At 38.9% G+C, this 16380-nt stretch overlaps 1 protein-coding gene across 1 annotated transcript in view; it reads left to right on the top strand.

The window, feature by feature from the left end:
* The first annotated feature begins 10231 nt into the window (after positions 1-10231).
* Positions 10232-16380, top strand: part of fam20ca (FAM20C golgi associated secretory pathway kinase a) — a 42267-nt gene continuing 36118 nt past the window's right edge. The window contains exons 1-2 of the mRNA XM_086092591.1: positions 10232-11380; positions 12165-12349. Of these exons, the coding sequence (XP_085948717.1) occupies positions 10809-11380; positions 12165-12349 (757 nt within the window). The 5' untranslated portion in view covers positions 10232-10808. The remainder of the gene's footprint in view (positions 11381-12164; positions 12350-16380) is intronic.

Genomic DNA, 16380 nt, shown 5'->3' on the forward strand with positions numbered 1-16380 from the left:
TTCAGTAGTTACCTGAGGTATACTTAAGCTACTGAGGAATGCCTCAATATGCTCTGGGTTAGGTTTATTAGTTTCTGAGTATAAATTGTGATAATAATTATAAAAAATTTGATTAATTTCTTCTGGTGATTGTGTACATTCACCAGTTGTACCTTTAATAGCCGTTATAAGCGATTTTTCCCGATTACGTTGAAGTTGGTTTGCAAGAAATTTACCTGATTTGTTATTATATTCAAAGTTGTTGTATCTCAATTGTTGTATTATAAACTCTGTCTTTTTAGTTAACATATCGTCTAACTGTATTTTTGTATTTTGTAAGTCAGTCCATATTTGGTTATTTGGGTTTATTGCGTACTCATCCGTCAGTTGTTTAATTTTATCTTCCAAGTCTTTTTCTAATTTTTGATCCTGTTTCTTTTTATAAGATGAATATGATATAATTTTACCTCTAATTACTGCTTTCCCGGTTTCCCAGAGAAGAGCTGGAGATAGGTCTGGAGAGTCATTTATTTCCAAAAAGTCCGCCCATTCTTTTCTTATAATTTTGTCAAATTCTGCGTCGTTTAGTAGTGAGATGTTAAAACGCCATGTGGGTGGTGGTTTAAAGGTATAATCAACTTGTAGGGAAAGGGAGACTGGTGCATGGTCGCTAATAATAATAGGATGTATTTTTGTAACGGTTTTATCAGCAATAGAATTATTTGTAAGAAAAAAATCAATTCTTGAAAAGGACCGGTGCACAGCGGAAAAGAAGGTAAATTCCTTCTTATTTGGGTTTTTAAGTCTCCAGCTGTCGACGAGGCCAAAGTCATCCATATATTCCCCTATTACTTTTGTGGATTGTGATCGCCTTATACATGTTGTTTTATTAGAACGATCTATTAATGGATTTAAGGTTGTGTTAAAGTCTCCTCCAATAATAATAGTAGAGTTCGCTGCTAATTCAAACAGTTTAGAGAAAAATTCATGGAAAAAGGCCGGATCATCATTATTAGGGGCATATAAATTACCGAATGTATATATTTTATTAAATATAGTCACCTGAATAATAATGTATCGGCCCTCTGGGTCTGTTATTGTATTATTTAGAGTAAAGAGTAAATTATTATGTATGAGTATACAGACTCCCCTTTGTCTACTGTTATAAGGGGCAGAGTACGCTTGGCTAAAATTTTTATCAATAAGTAATTTTTCTTCAGATTTTTGTAGGTGGGTTTCTTGTAGGAGGCAAATATCTGCTTTTAATTTTAAGAGATGGTCTAAAGTTTTTATTCTTTTTGCCTGTGAGCGAGCGCCACAAACATTCCAGGAAACCAAAACTAATTTATGCATACAAATAATATAAACACAGTCCTATGTATATATCTGTATAGGCCATTTGCCACCACTGGCATGTTATAGGATAGAATCAAAGTGGTTAGGTGATTTATATAGTTTGTATAAAATATGAGGTAACGTATAAGGCAACATGTAAGGTAATGTGTAAGGTAACGTGTAAGGTAACGTGTAAGGTAACGTGTAAGGTAACGTGTAAGGTAACGTGTAAGGTAACGTGTAAGGTAACGTGTAAGGTAACGTGTAAGTAAATAAAACCGTGCAAAAACGAGTAGGGCGGTGAAAGTGAGGGAAATTAACAGGGGATTAAACATAACAATACACCAGTAACCCCAGCGAGATTTTTTTTATTTTATTTTTTATAAATATACTTTAGATATAGTTGTGTATTAATATTATATTTATAATATAGCCTAAACATAATAAGTATTCATGTTTTTGGTTTTATAACCACATATACAGTATATGTATACACCTAGTAATCAAACTAAGTTTAGTTCCACCAATGCTAATTAGAACAGCCAGGGAGTGGAATTGGGGTTCCGGAATAGTTGGCCATCGATATATAACTTATCAACGGCTATCGTAGTCCGCTTACCCTCCTGCCTATTTTGTTTCATTATAGGAAACAGTACCTTTCGCCGCTCATTGATCTCTCTCGGGAATTGATCATTCATTCCAAATGAGGTCCCTTTAAGTTCCCGTCCTTTACTTTTAACAAATAATTTCTGTTTAAAATGTTCAAACTTTGCAATAATAGGACGGGGTTTGTTGCCTCTACGGGCTCCAAGCCGATGTACCCGGTCAAAAGAGATGTTATTTACCGTCTCCTGAGGAATTTTTAATGAATTCGTCATAAATTTTTTTATCTCAACCTCTGGGTTATCAGAGGTATTCTCAGATATACCTGAGAATATTAAATTCTCCCGCATACTGCGGGATTGTACATCTAAAACTGTTTCTTTTAGCGTTTTATTTTCTTTTTTCATAGTTTCCAGCTCGGCTGAAACAGTCGTGAGTGTAGAATGTAACTCGGCATTTTCCTGTTTAAGGACACTTACCTGCTGACTGATAAATTCCATACTTACTTTTAATTCTTTGACGTCCTCGAGGATGAGGCCGAGGACGTCAAGTTTTTTATTTATGGACTCCAGCACACTGACCGAAACGTACTGAACTTTCTCATGAAACAATAAATGCTGTTCAATGTTGAGGTCACTCAAAATGATGTGCTTGTGTTGTTTGGCCAATAGATGGAGCTGTGACAACATTTAATCTAAAAAAGCAGCCAATGTCCAGCGCACTGCTGACTGGAAATACACAGAAATAAACAAAAATGGTTGGACGCAGCACAGCAACACACTTTTGGAGTGAGGAGGAAACCGTCGTGACTACGTTGTTCGGGGGGTGACATGAAAATAATTTAAAGGTCTCATAGCATGAAAATGCACTTTAGTGGTGTTTTCTATCAATAATATGCATCCCCGGCCTGTCTCCAATCCAACTAGATATGAAAAAAGTCTGCCCGCGACTTCTTTAGCGTTCTCCTCCTTTCTAAAATGTGTGCTTCAAACAGGCAAATTAAACTTTCGTGACTTGGTGACGTCAAAAACACACGGAAGTGCACTCGATCCCCGCCCTCTCGGGTTAGTGTCACGCCCACAGAAATTCGAGAAGCTGGCTGCTTATGCAAATGTGTTAAAGACATGTCTGTCTGGCTGAAATTGGTACGGTTGTACCACACTGCTTCTGCTCGCTATGGCCGAGTCGTTTTCATTCACAACGTTAGCAAATGGTTAGCGGAGCCCAAATCACAGCCCCTTGGAGAGAGTAGCGTATGGCCTAGGCTTGGCCTGGTGCAGCTATTTATATAAAAGTGACACACCCCTAAAACGGGCTGTTTTGAACAGAGTGTTTTTTGGCTGATTTAAGGACAGCAAAAATATTAGATCCAAAGTCAATTTTGACGAATGCATGTCACAGACACGTCTTTTACACATTTAACTATTTTAGTATGTGGAAAAGTTGAATAATATGAGACCTTTAATAATCTTTATTTATGGTAGAATATTAGAAGCAGAAATTGCTATCGGTGTGTCACGGTTTAGATGGGGATCGATCACATTAGCATATATTGACAATCCTGAACATTCGGGCATTTCTGTTATTACCCACAATGCAACGCACCTTAGGCGATGAAAACAACTGCCATATTTGTATTGTTTTTGCCTGTGACTAGCATATAAAGTGGCACAAGCCAGGAATTGTCAATAGGGAAGTAACTCAGGCTACTCACACATCTTAACAGGTTATTCCGAAGCTGTCAGAAACTGAATTTTCACTTTAACCTGAATATTGATGGCATTTAAATTGATCATTGATACACTGGATTGCATATTTATCCATCATTTCATTGGCCGTCAACTGATATCAACAAAGTTGTAGGTAAAATCAAATGTAAAAAATAACTCCCGAAGGTGCCAGAAGTCATAAAGGGCAGTCTCCAATATGTTCCGAAGCATCATAAAAAAATGAGTGGCCGATTGGAGGATAATAACAGTAAAGTGGCCGGAGTTGCCCGTGCATGGGCGGAACATATCGCTGTTGGGGTTACCTCCCTGTTGATTTGTTTCATATTAATTATTTGTATTTGTGCCCCTTGTTGCAAAAATGCACATGCCCGTAGAACTTTTTGTTTTCCGAGTTCATTCCCAAGGTTCAAATGTAGTACATTAACATTCATTCTTGGAGCAAATAATTTTAATGGATACCAGAAAATATGTTTTTTTCATTACAGGTGAAAAAAGATACACCAGTACATCGTGTTAAATTATTACCTCTCTGATATTGTCAAACAAAATAAACCATTTTTATTCTTTATTCTACCAGCCCCTTCAGACCCGCATTTCTTCTGCTGGGCAAAACTTCTTATTTTTTCTTTTTTTTTGTGCTGATTTTGAATCTTTTCCCACATAAGAACAACATGGAAAATTCTGGGGGGGTTATCTAATGTTTTTAGTTGTTATAGTGGACGCCAGGATAATATGTCTGTAACGTGTTGTAAACTTACCAAGCTTATATGCAGCATTTTTAACTTGAACATCGTGCAAATCAACTTGCGATTGTGATTGGTTAGCTAAGATCCAATAATTAACCATTAAGTGTTGACATCATCCAAATTATGCATTTTATTGGTTTAGACAAGCGAATATGTCATGTCCACTGGGACCATCTATGGGTCTGAAGGGGTCCGAATTAGTTGATAGAATATATATTAATTTACTGCAAATCATAAAGGTATAAAACAAATACTTCTTTGTAAATTAAATTAAATTAACTCATTCACGGCCATTGACGGTTATAGACGTCAAATATTAATTTTAACTATTTCTATCAGTTTAACATTTTTTCAATTTTTGTTAACAAGAGTATGAAAACCTAGAATTTTTTATTGTACATTTAGAAGATCTATAAAAAATGTGATTAATCGTGAGTTAACTTGTGAAGTCATGCAATTAATTACGATTAAAAAAATGTCATCACCTGACGCTCCTAATTTTTAATAATCTTTTCTTTTCTTTAATCGTGTCAGGCAATAAAAACTTTTTTTTATTGTAATTAATATAAATAGTTCAAATTAATTTTTTACGTCAATAGCCGTCAATGGCAGTGAATGAGTTAATGGTCAATAACCATCCTAGCTAATAAGAGGCAACTGCATAAAAGGTAGTGGTATATAAGTTTAAGATGAGGTATTTTTATTTAAGCAACACACTAACCTATACTAGTATAAACTATAAATCGTAACACTGAATCAATGGCTCATGGATATTTGAATAAAGTGAATGCATTGAGCTGATATTCTCTACTTGATCAGTTGTCTGTAATAATAATGCGCTACTTTTTTCTCAGCGCTCAAAGAAACGATCCAGTGTTGTGGTCTCTGGAAACCTCAAAGGCACTGCAATTTAGTGTCTTCATTCCTAAATTGTTATTCAACTCTTTGCATGACTTATGTAAAGTTATGTTCGACCAGCATATTTTGGGAAAACATGATTTCACCCTGTGTAGCTCATTTATCCCTCGTTGCGTCATTTCTGTTTTTTTCCCTTCAGGAGTGCTTTGGCTCATATAAGAGCAAATTGTCACCCAGCTCACATCCACTCCCATTTCCAGGTAATTAAAACCTTGCCTTCCCACCAGTTGAAATGGGTTCAAAAAGTGCACTTGCAACGCGTGTGGCTCGTCTCCCCCAAACAAGCGTCTCGACTTTCAAGGTCACCCTCGATTTGCACCTAATTGAAAATCCCGGAGCTCAATTTAGCGTGTGAGTGTTTGAGATAAAGTGATCAACGCAGCGGGGGCCTCCGCAATGCAGTGCGCCGCGACACTCGTCTCATTATTCCCAAGCTGCGCCTCGCTGTGATTGGCAAAATCAAACATTAATATACTTCGTCTGACACTTTTCTATTGCAAATTCATATTACGTATTAAAAAGACTATGAGCCGCCATAGTAATATAGTGGGCACATTCCAATTTCAAATCCCAGCACCCGGTAATTGAAACTGGGAAATATAATGAAGTCAATTTTACGTTCAAATTTTAGTCATGACGTGCACCCAGGCTGATCCCCAATGTGTGGTACGAATACCACTCCTCTAGTGGTACGCAAAACAATCACTGAATTCAATGCAAATCAAATTTACTACAGTTCAAACATACACTTTTGTTCAACATATTAGAATGAAGCTTTAGCATGAAGCCTGATTCATTTTTAGCGCGGTACTTTATTTTGTTTTTGTATTTTTGTTCTTACTTTGTGTGGTACTTTTCATGTACTGTCCATTCACTACATTGTTTACCTTTTAGTACAGGTGTTTAATATAAGTAGCTACGGCACAATAGATTTACATTCAATTGTTTAAGAATGGATTGTTTTGAAACATTTGAGTCATTTTTATATTTAACTTATGTGCATTACATTTTAATTGCATCATTAGATAAGTATGTTTACCTTTTCCTATATTTAAAGAGCAGTTAGTGTTTCAACATGTGCACAATGTAATATACAGTGGCTTACAATTAACTCATTCACTGCCATCGACGGCTATAGACGTCAAAAATTCATTTAAACTATTTCTATTAGTTTCACATTTTTCCCACTTTTGTTAACAAGAGTATGAAAACCTAGGGAAAAAAATATTTTACATTTAGAACAGATAGAAAATTTGTGATTAATCGTGAGTTAACTAGTGAAGCCATGCGATTAATTAAAAATTAATCACCTGACGCCCCAAATATTTAATAATTTGTTCTTTTTTTTCAACAAAAAAAAAGATTATTTAAAAAATGTCTAGGTTTTCATACTCTTGTTAACAAAAGTGGGAAAAAATGTTAAACAGAAATAGTTCTAATGAATTTTTGACGTCTAAAGCCGTCAATGGCAGTGAATGAGTTAAGGATGGGAAAAAAATGGTTGAGTGAAATCCTGAGTTCCAATGATAAAGAATTTTGCTTTTTTTTTTTATGATCACTTAGGCCCCTACATTACTGTATTTTAATATTGTACAGTCCAGTATTTTGTGAGGTGGGACAAAATTTGAGATTTGACTTCATCAGGCTAAAGACAATTCTATGTTTTAAGCCTCTTTTCTTGCTGTGTCCCACGTAAAAAAAAATAATAATAATAAAAAGTTAATTTCCAGCTCATTTCATTGTCAAGTTAATGCACCCACGCACAGACACATCCTGACTTTCTCCTTTTGTGTTGCAGGCGACTTGGAGCCCATCATTCCTTCTGTCTCCGTGCCAAGTGAGTCCAGTGACGGGCCGTTTGTCAAACAAAATGTTTATTGCTGTTGCTGGGTTCAAATTATTCCTCCATTATAACTTGTGTGTTTCTGACACGCGCGTAGTCATTTGCTTCTCAACTTGGAATTAGCTGTTCACAAATCATGCGGCTCATAAAACTGCCTAATGGGGCTTGAGTATTTGGGATTTTATGGAAGGCAGCCATAAAAATGATGCTTTTCCATCGTCTCCCCACAAATGTATGATTTCTTTCAACTGTGTCGAGGGTAAGCGTTTTGTTCATTTTTGATGGCTGATTAGGTGGAATGGTTGTTTATTTATATCCTGAATCACCGCAACATGCTGGAAAGCTCATCCATTTTTGAAAGCGCATGTATCCCCGGTGAAAATTGACGTACACTATTTTTCATCATTTAACCCTACAAAAGTGACTTTGTAGAGCCATCTTAAAAAAACAATATGAATCCACTGACAGCAGTTTCACCGACAGACATGACATTTAGCAGCCTTTTGTACACAGCAAATCGCTCAGTGTTAAATTTCCAGTGTTGGATCAAATATGCAGTAAGCAGTGTTATTTTAACACTGTTAGGATAAAAAGTTACACTGTCAGAGTAAATGATCCTTGAGTATTGCGGTGGATGTTGGGTGTAACCTGAATAGCACTACCTTGAGTGTTAAAATTGACCACGCCCTCATTTCTGGTGAAGGAGAAACTTTCCAATTTTCCATCGCACTGTCGACTTTTCAATAGCGATACATCCAGTTGTTGTTGTCAGGGTGGCGTGGCACAGCAGTAGAGTGGTCGCCTTGAGAGCATGGGTTCGATCCCAGGCCACTGTGACTATGTCAACGTATACTTGAGCAAGATACTGAACCTCCTGATGCTACGCCATCAGGTGAATAGGTAGTCAAAATTTTAAAGGACCTGGAAATGAAGTCATTAACCTGTTGCTGTTTTTTATTTAGTGTTTTAACTGTGTGTTGTGTTGTGTTGTGTTGTGGTGCGCCTCTTGGCCAAGACCCCCTTGAAAAAGAGATCTGCGGATGTCAATGGGATTTTCCTGGTTAAATAAAAAAAATAAAATTAAGAATAAAAGATGTAAAGCAATTTGAGGGCCTTGTAAGGAGGAAAAATGCTATATAAAGGAAGTACCATTTACTAGAGTAAAATGTCGCTTGAGTTAAATTGTTAACACTGACACTCGTGCAATACACTCATAAGTGTTTAAACACCAGAGTTAAGTGTAGTTTGGCAGAAATAAATGTTTAACACTGACACTACTGCAGAGTACTTTCAAAACTACTCATTGTTTACCAGTGTAGATATTTTTTACCATTATGCAGTGTTGGAGTAACGCTGGTTAAGTGTGAAAAAGAGAAACACTTTGAAAAGTGTCAGATTAACACTCATTGGTGTGGACACATATAAACTTTTCTAGTGTTAGATTTAACACTTTCAGTGTTAATCTAACACTGGCGATTTTGCTGTGTAGCGGAGCTCAATTCTAAAAGTCTCAAGGACCCTTCTCAGAAATCAAGCCATTTTGGTTTGAAGCAGCAATTTTGTGTCAATTTCAGCACTCCACTCAAATGAACTGCGAATGGCTGCAGCCTTCTAAGCAAGACATTTAAAAAAAAAAAAAAAAAAAAAAAAAGGAATTACATGTGAACATTATTTTTAATGAACGTTAAAAAGGTTTTTAAGATGGCAGCAGTTTGAGTGTTGCATAGATTAATTAGATTTTCATTATCTTCTATGGGAATGGAAATCTAAATACAAAGAAATGGGTGGTTGGCCAGTAACCTGGTGCACATTATGTATGACAATTGAGCTTACACTCTATTTTATTTAAATATTAATATTAATCACAGGAATGCATTCTAACCAACAACCGACCTACTATGGGTAAGTCCAAATCAATAAAAAATAAAAAAATTAAATGCCGCACAATCTTTCATTTGCTTTTAAGAGATGAATGATGTCCTTTCTTCATAATCAATAGTAATGTATCCAGACTTGCAAAATGTGTGGCCTAAACTCTCATCCAAGTTTGGAGCAAGTTTTTTTCAGGATTGGATTTAAGGAGCAGAAAGCTACTTTAAGTTTGATGATTGCAGCAATACAGTGCATCATAGTGGCGCAGATTTCCTCAGCGTTAGATTGTATTCGTCTTTGAGCTGAAGCCAATCATACGATCCATGCTTTCAGAAAGCTACGGAATGTTGTGTTTAATAGGATCAATCACACATTCGATAGGAGTGACTTGATGGCTTGTTAGCTGTAAGACATTGTTTTGTTTGCTTTTGATCAAATCAAGCGCAACAATAAAATGACTGTGCACCTGAGCTGAAAGCCGCTGCATAATTCGGTGGGCGTGTCACAAGGCAAACTGATTACATAGATTTTCTTTTCAAATCTCCAAGTAATCCACTTCTAATTGATTTACTCTGAAGATTGTGTTTGCTGCGAATACCAAATAATAGCTCGGGAGGAGGCTTGTAATACAAGCGAAGATGATTAATGGTTACAGATGAAAGATAACCTGAATAGGAAGAAACATTTTTTGAGGTTTTAATGTTTTATTGAAGCCATTTTACTTCCATTATGGAATAAGTTGTCATATTCTGGAAAATCTAATCAACTGTATAGTGTTGTGTTATTATTTTGATGTCATATTCTTTGTCCATATTTGAATTAGAATCCACATTATTACAACGTGGCTAGATAATTGAACATGAAAATTTAAAAAAGAGCTATTCAAAGAATGGCCATTTGCGAGCCGAAATGGAACCGAATGAAATGACCCAATTCGAATTTGTTATTTTATTTTGTATCTCACCATTAGGAATTAGTATTTGACAGACATCTGTCTCGTTTGTTTCCCAAGTTACTATGAAAATCTATGTGGTCATTCTTATAGAAACCCTATGAGAATGACCACATACAGATTTTCATAGAATAGTACAATATAGCTCTATAATATATGCTGCTATTTAAGTAGAGTTTTCTGATGACATTTACTTTGAAATAAATGTAGTCTTGGGCGTGTTAGCGTTCTCTGGTGGCGGCCGTCAGCGGTACAGCCTGCAAGGCTTTCCTGTGTGGGAGCTGGTGTTGTGCATGTCACAAGCGCCGCTTGCATGTGCAGCCAATCGCTTCCTCCTCATGACACCACAGAGGCTGGACTCCACGAGGCTTCGTTCCTATAATTCCACACATCCACGGAGGATGCACACTTGGAAGGGAGACAAGGCAGCGGAAAGACCTCCAGGCTTGAGGGGGATGCTCGCACCTGTCGGCCGCTCTAAACGTCGCTGACTTCGGTCAAGCTCACGACTGCTCAGCATCCGAGCGGATCAGCTGTTATTTACACGGAATATCATCATCCTTTTTTATCTTTTACAGGACTACTTTGTTTTGTGGACTGTATCTGTTTTTATTATTAGAATTTACTAGCGCAATGGATTAAGATCACATATATGTGAACGCGGAGGCTGGACGATGTCTCGGACCATTCACCTGTTTAGTTAAAACTACTTGGACTGTTGTAGATTAAATAACACGATGGACTTTTTGACCCGAGCAAGGAATCCAGTTGACGCCAGTGTAAGGTGCGCGTAAGCTGATTTTTAGTGACCAAAACAACAAAGAACGATCATGTTTCGTAAATTCAGAGTCTTGCTCCTCACGGTGTTCCTCGTGGCGTGCACGGTGCACATCATGATAGACTTGCTGCCCAAACTGGAGAAGAGGACGTCGGGAGCGGACAGCGAGGACAGCGGCTGCCAGTGCGCCCGCCACGCCGGCTCGGAGTCGCCGGGCTGGGCCAAACAGCAGCGTGTCAGTTCGGCGGCCGACGCCGGCGCGTGGCCCAACAAGCACACGCTGCGAATTCTTCAGGATTTCAGTAGCGAGCCCAACTCCAACCACACAACCCTGCAGTCTCGGGAGAAGAGCGCGGGGACCGGCCAGCGAGCTGCGGAGTCCCACCGGAGGAGGACGGACGCCGACGTCTCGGCGGGGAAGGCGGATGAGCACAAGCCGCTCATTGGCGAGGCGAACGGGGGTCGGACGGTGGCCGGACCCGGTCCCGGTGCATCCCGACTTGTGGATCTCTTTGAGCATCCTCTGTATCGGATTGGACTTCCGCCTCTGACGGAGCGGGACACTTTGTTTAACGTAAACACGGATATCAGATTTTATCCTAAAGCGACTGACCAACAAGGATGGTAAATTACTTTAACTCTAATATCTTTCTAATCTTTCCATCTCTCATCCTGTCTGTCTTTCTGTCTGTCTTTCTGTCTGTCTGTCTGTCTTCACCTGTCCATATAGTTTGATCTACTATAACTATAACCCCAGCTACAATCATCCATAAATTTATTTTTGTATAATTGTATTTATTTATTTTGTATTAATCATCCTTCTATCCATATGTCCATATCCATCCATTTGTCCATGTGTTCACTCATAAAGTTCATCCATCCATCCATCCATCCATCCATTCCTTGTCTATATGATACTTCGGCTTAATTTTGCTCTATCAAACAGGAACCCAACTAACTGATAATTACAATTAAATGTATAGTACATTACAACAACAACAAAGAAGCTTTTGAGAGCCTTTTTGTCAAGACCTTGTTTTGTCCGAGGAGGAGCTCTACTGATTTTGAGATGAAAATCATCAAATCACTCCCGAAAAACATCACTAGTTACCTGCATTTTGTTGCAGCGGTTATTTGGGGGTCGCTAAATCAGCAAAAGTGTCTAACTACTAACTCCTTTGTAAAGTTTCTTTATTTGATCCACTTGCATCTTCTTTATAGTCATGACACCTCTGATTCATTACCTTGTGATTACATCTCCTTTCCGGTCACAAAGTCTCTGATTCATCACCTTGCATTGTTATTCGATTATGCTTGTTTAGTGGAAGCATGAAAAAGAGAACTGGATGCCAATGCCGAGGTAAATCAAAAGTCTGACTTCTCTCTTCTCATCCTCCTTTTTGTCCAGGCCCACTGAAGACGGCAACGTGCAGGATGAGGAGAGCGCCCCAGTGGCAGAGACGACGGCCGAGTTGTACCCCAACTGGCTGCGTTTCCACATCGGCATCAACCGCTACGAGCTGTACGCCAGACACAACCCGGTGCTGGACGCGCTGCTCCTGGACCTGGTGACGCAGAAGATCACCAGCGTGGGTGAGTCTAGCAGGGAAAGCCAAACCTTGCAAGGCTGTCTAATGAAGTCGGCGCACAAGCTGCAGTAACAGGATGCTGTTGAGTAAAGATGTTGCAGCAATTCAACTTGATGTTGACACGAGAGAGCAACACTGGGAAGGAGTGACGCTCATGTGTGGGTGAAACGTTCATGCTCTTGTTACATCCTTTGCTGAGCTTCTGTGTGCACTTCATAGATAATTGGCTGGCCGATGCTGCTTTGTTGTTAGACCTTGCAATGGGAGGGAGCCAACGACATACAGTTTGTGTGCATGTGTTAGCATGCGTGTGAAATATTACGTACATGGCAACATAAACCTCATCACTAGGGCTGTAAGAAATCTTTTAAAAAATGTATTAACTTATCAATTATTCCATTGATTATGTCCATGCAGAAAACGCAGAAGTGGCCAAATATTGCTCCCGGGTGTCACTTTTAAAATTGTTAATTATGGATTTGAGGCAAACTTGCATTATGCTCAGGGGTGAAAGTGGCTAGAATTTCTTGCCGGAACTCCCTGACATAAAAGTCGCTGCGCAGCCAGAATGTTTTTTGTTTGTTTTTTTAAATGATGTGCAAAATAGCAGATAACAAAACTACCGACGTGCACACATCGACGTGACTCGTCAGATACACAGAGAACGCAGCCGGTGGACAGAACTCCGTGGGATAAATAAATAATAGATATCATTGGAAACGGATTACGCTACACAAGCACACTGGAACAAGTCAGAAGCACTTTATGCTATGTTCACACCAAAATAGGGGGAAGTGTTCCGCTGTCGTGCCAAAAGTATATACCCCCGTACAAAAATTGCATCCCCTGCCGTGGGATATTATAACTTTATTTTGCTTCTCCGCGATAAATACTTTTTTCTTGTTTCAAAACAAAGCCCACGTGTGTTTTTATGTATTTATTGAAAAACATGCGTTGTACCCGATACATTTTTTTACGGGGGTATTAAGTGGCTGCCCGTGTTGTTGCACGCAGGTGACGACAGGATGCTGTGTATGACGTAGTCCATCCCCGAAGTCAATGTGGCACATATTTCAGCCTATCAGGCCACGATGCGAAAAACGAAGAAAGTTAATATTTTTCAACATTGGCGAATATGCTAATTTTCGCGCGATGGCGTGCCGGGTGGTGCGTTTGGCCTGTTTCCGGCGATCATTTCGCTACTTCGCCCATTTCGCCGCCGTTGGTTGAATTAAACTTTTGACGCCCTCGCGTCAGCGACAGCCAATCGGTAACGAGATAGTCCACGTCACCAAATACGTCACAGACGAAACACAGGAAGCGGTTGCAGAACGTGTAGCATAGCAATGGAGGATAGCTTGATCGTCGCAGTTTGCAGACACCCGGAGCTGTACGACACGGCGAGTTACGTGTACCGGGACCGGGCCAAAAAGGAGATTGGTTGGAGGAAGAAGCGTAAAGGTTGGCTAATCTGGTGAGTTTGTTTGTTTAATTGTCGAAGCCAGCTAGCAGTGCTACAATAAAGTTAGCACCACCTGCCGAAGCGGCGCGGAGCGAAACAAATCCCATTGAGAACCCCGCGAACAAACAAGCGCGAGACCAGCGTAGCGTCGCGCTATTTTCGGCTTGGTCTGAACGTAGCATTAGACAATCCCCCCCCACCTATAATCATCAGCATCATTTATCGTTAGGATTAAAAATACAGTTTTTTTAGCGCCATCTAGTGCTGAACTAATAATAATTCATTCAATTAAAAAAAAACTCTTGATTTCACTAATATGCAAACAAATTTATGTTCCATCACATCAACATACATTAAAACAAATTTTTTTGATCTACTATTCATTGATTATATTACATGACTGGAGTCTCACCTTACAAGAGGCTGCCAAGTTTCGCCGCTATCTTCCTGCTAGGGATGCACAAAGGACAACTTGGCGAACATAGTTAGGCCGGGTGGTGCTTACCCAATGGGTGGACTGCCGCTTACCTTCCACAGCTGGGGCCTGTAGGTTGTCATCGTTGCATCCCGTGATTCGGGCTCTTATCTCTTGTCACGTTCTGCTTTACTAGCTTTTTTTTTTTTACTAGCTTCTCCCGCTAGCCGCTCTGGTTAGCCACTCCAGCCCATGGCTCAGACTAAATCTCGCTAGCTGCTCTGGCTAAATCCGGCTCGCTGGATCTTTTGGAATCGCTTGCTGGGCTTCACACTGGCTGCCAAGTCGCCGTCACTCGCCGAGATGCTCGTTTACTCACGCAAAATAATATTTGGTGGTATGCTTGCGGACTGCTGTCCCTCTGACCCACCGTCGTGTGCGTGCTTCTAAATGTATGCGCTGTGGCTGCATTCTATGCTATGCTATCTATGCATCTAGTGGTCACTTATTACTCACAGTGCCTTTAAGAGGGTCAGCACCTTTCCAATACAAAACGTTTTGACAGTATCTCGGTAATGGGGTGTGGTACGATTCAAGGATGGTTCAATTTTAAAGTGAAAAGATTCTATTTGGCTTGATTCGGTGGGATTACGATTGGATTTGAAATGGTATGGCTCATTTTGAGCAGGTATGATACAATGAGTTTCTTGTTGTATTTTACAATATGAATGAACTTCTCAGTTAGGCTCCTGTAAGTTTGGCATCTCCTTCAAATATGTTGTATCTCTCAAATAAAAGAGGATTCCATATATATTATGATATATTTTAACTGTTTTACCGCCAAAAACATTTAATGATGTATACTAAAATCTAAATGAATGCCGCCAAAAACGTTAATTGACGTTTGCCTTAGTCAATGGGCTTGTGAAATAAAAAAAAACACCCACTAACTATGGCCAGCAGATGGCAGCATTGTATCTCTTTTCAATGGGCTCTCGGTAGTATGAAGTTACAATGAAACATGACGAATCTGATGAAATAGAACGTTTATAAGGATGTGAATGATCAAAGCCTTTGTCACATTAAATCTAATTCACAGAGTGTCACTCAACAAAAAATATTAGTGTCAAAGTCACTGTTGTGCAGAAAATTGATATTTTCACAAAAAGCTTGTTTTCTCCTTATCTTTTCAATTTTCGCTCAATGTCACTCATAAAAACGATTTTCAAATGGTGATCACTAAAGAACGGAATAAGGTAGAAACATACTTTATTTTTCTAATGAAAGAATGGAACGCGATCGTTCATGTTTATTCAATTTCATATTTATGTAGTCATAGCACACAATATTCTGTTTGCCTTGAAAAATGAATTAAAATGCTCGAAATCGTCTGGTCCTGTCGGGGTTGTTTTTGGATAACGTGGCAAAGTGTTTTAAAGCGGTCTTTTAAATCAAACCAATTTTCCAATTCGAATTGTTTTTTGTTACACCCCTAGTATGGCTGGATCCTTATTTTATCATCAAAAGCCCTTTCTTTGACTTGTTTTTGTTGTTTACTAGTTTGAGCAAAAGCAAATATATATATATATATATATATATATATTACCATCAAAGTCACTATTCTGCTTGACATGTTTCTTCTCACAAAAAGCTAATTTTCTCAGCTTTTTGGTCAGGAACCGGGGGTTTTGGTGAACCTAAACTTTGTTCTACAGCTGGTAACTAAAGAATAGATCAAGCTAGAAACCAACTGTTTTCAGGCAAAAGAAGAGATTTGCCTTAAATTGTCACAGAATACTATTCTGAAAGATCAGTCAAAATGCTCTCAAATGACTGGCAAAATCCATTTTTAATGTACAATAGTTGATCCCCGCTCAAATCAACACAGACTGACAAAATTCTTAAGCTGTGAAACCAAATCAATTAGTTTGTCACATCATCACACTCTCCCTGTCCATTCACATATAAACCCAATGCCAGGGCTGGACTGGCCATCTGTCATACAGGGCAGATGCTCGCTGGGCCAGCCTCTTTTGGGGCTGATGTAGTGCTTTTTAATTATTATTTTCCTTCATTTTACCCCAAGAGACCGGATCACAATTTAGAGGGACCAGCCATTAATTCATTTCGAATATAGATAGCAAACTGAAACATCATC

This window comes from Leptonotus elevatus, chromosome 1 (genome assembly GCF_054856555.1).
Source record: "Leptonotus elevatus isolate MCC_2025b chromosome 1, RoL_Lele_1.0, whole genome shotgun sequence".
NCBI lineage: Eukaryota > Metazoa > Chordata > Actinopteri > Syngnathiformes > Syngnathidae > Leptonotus > Leptonotus elevatus.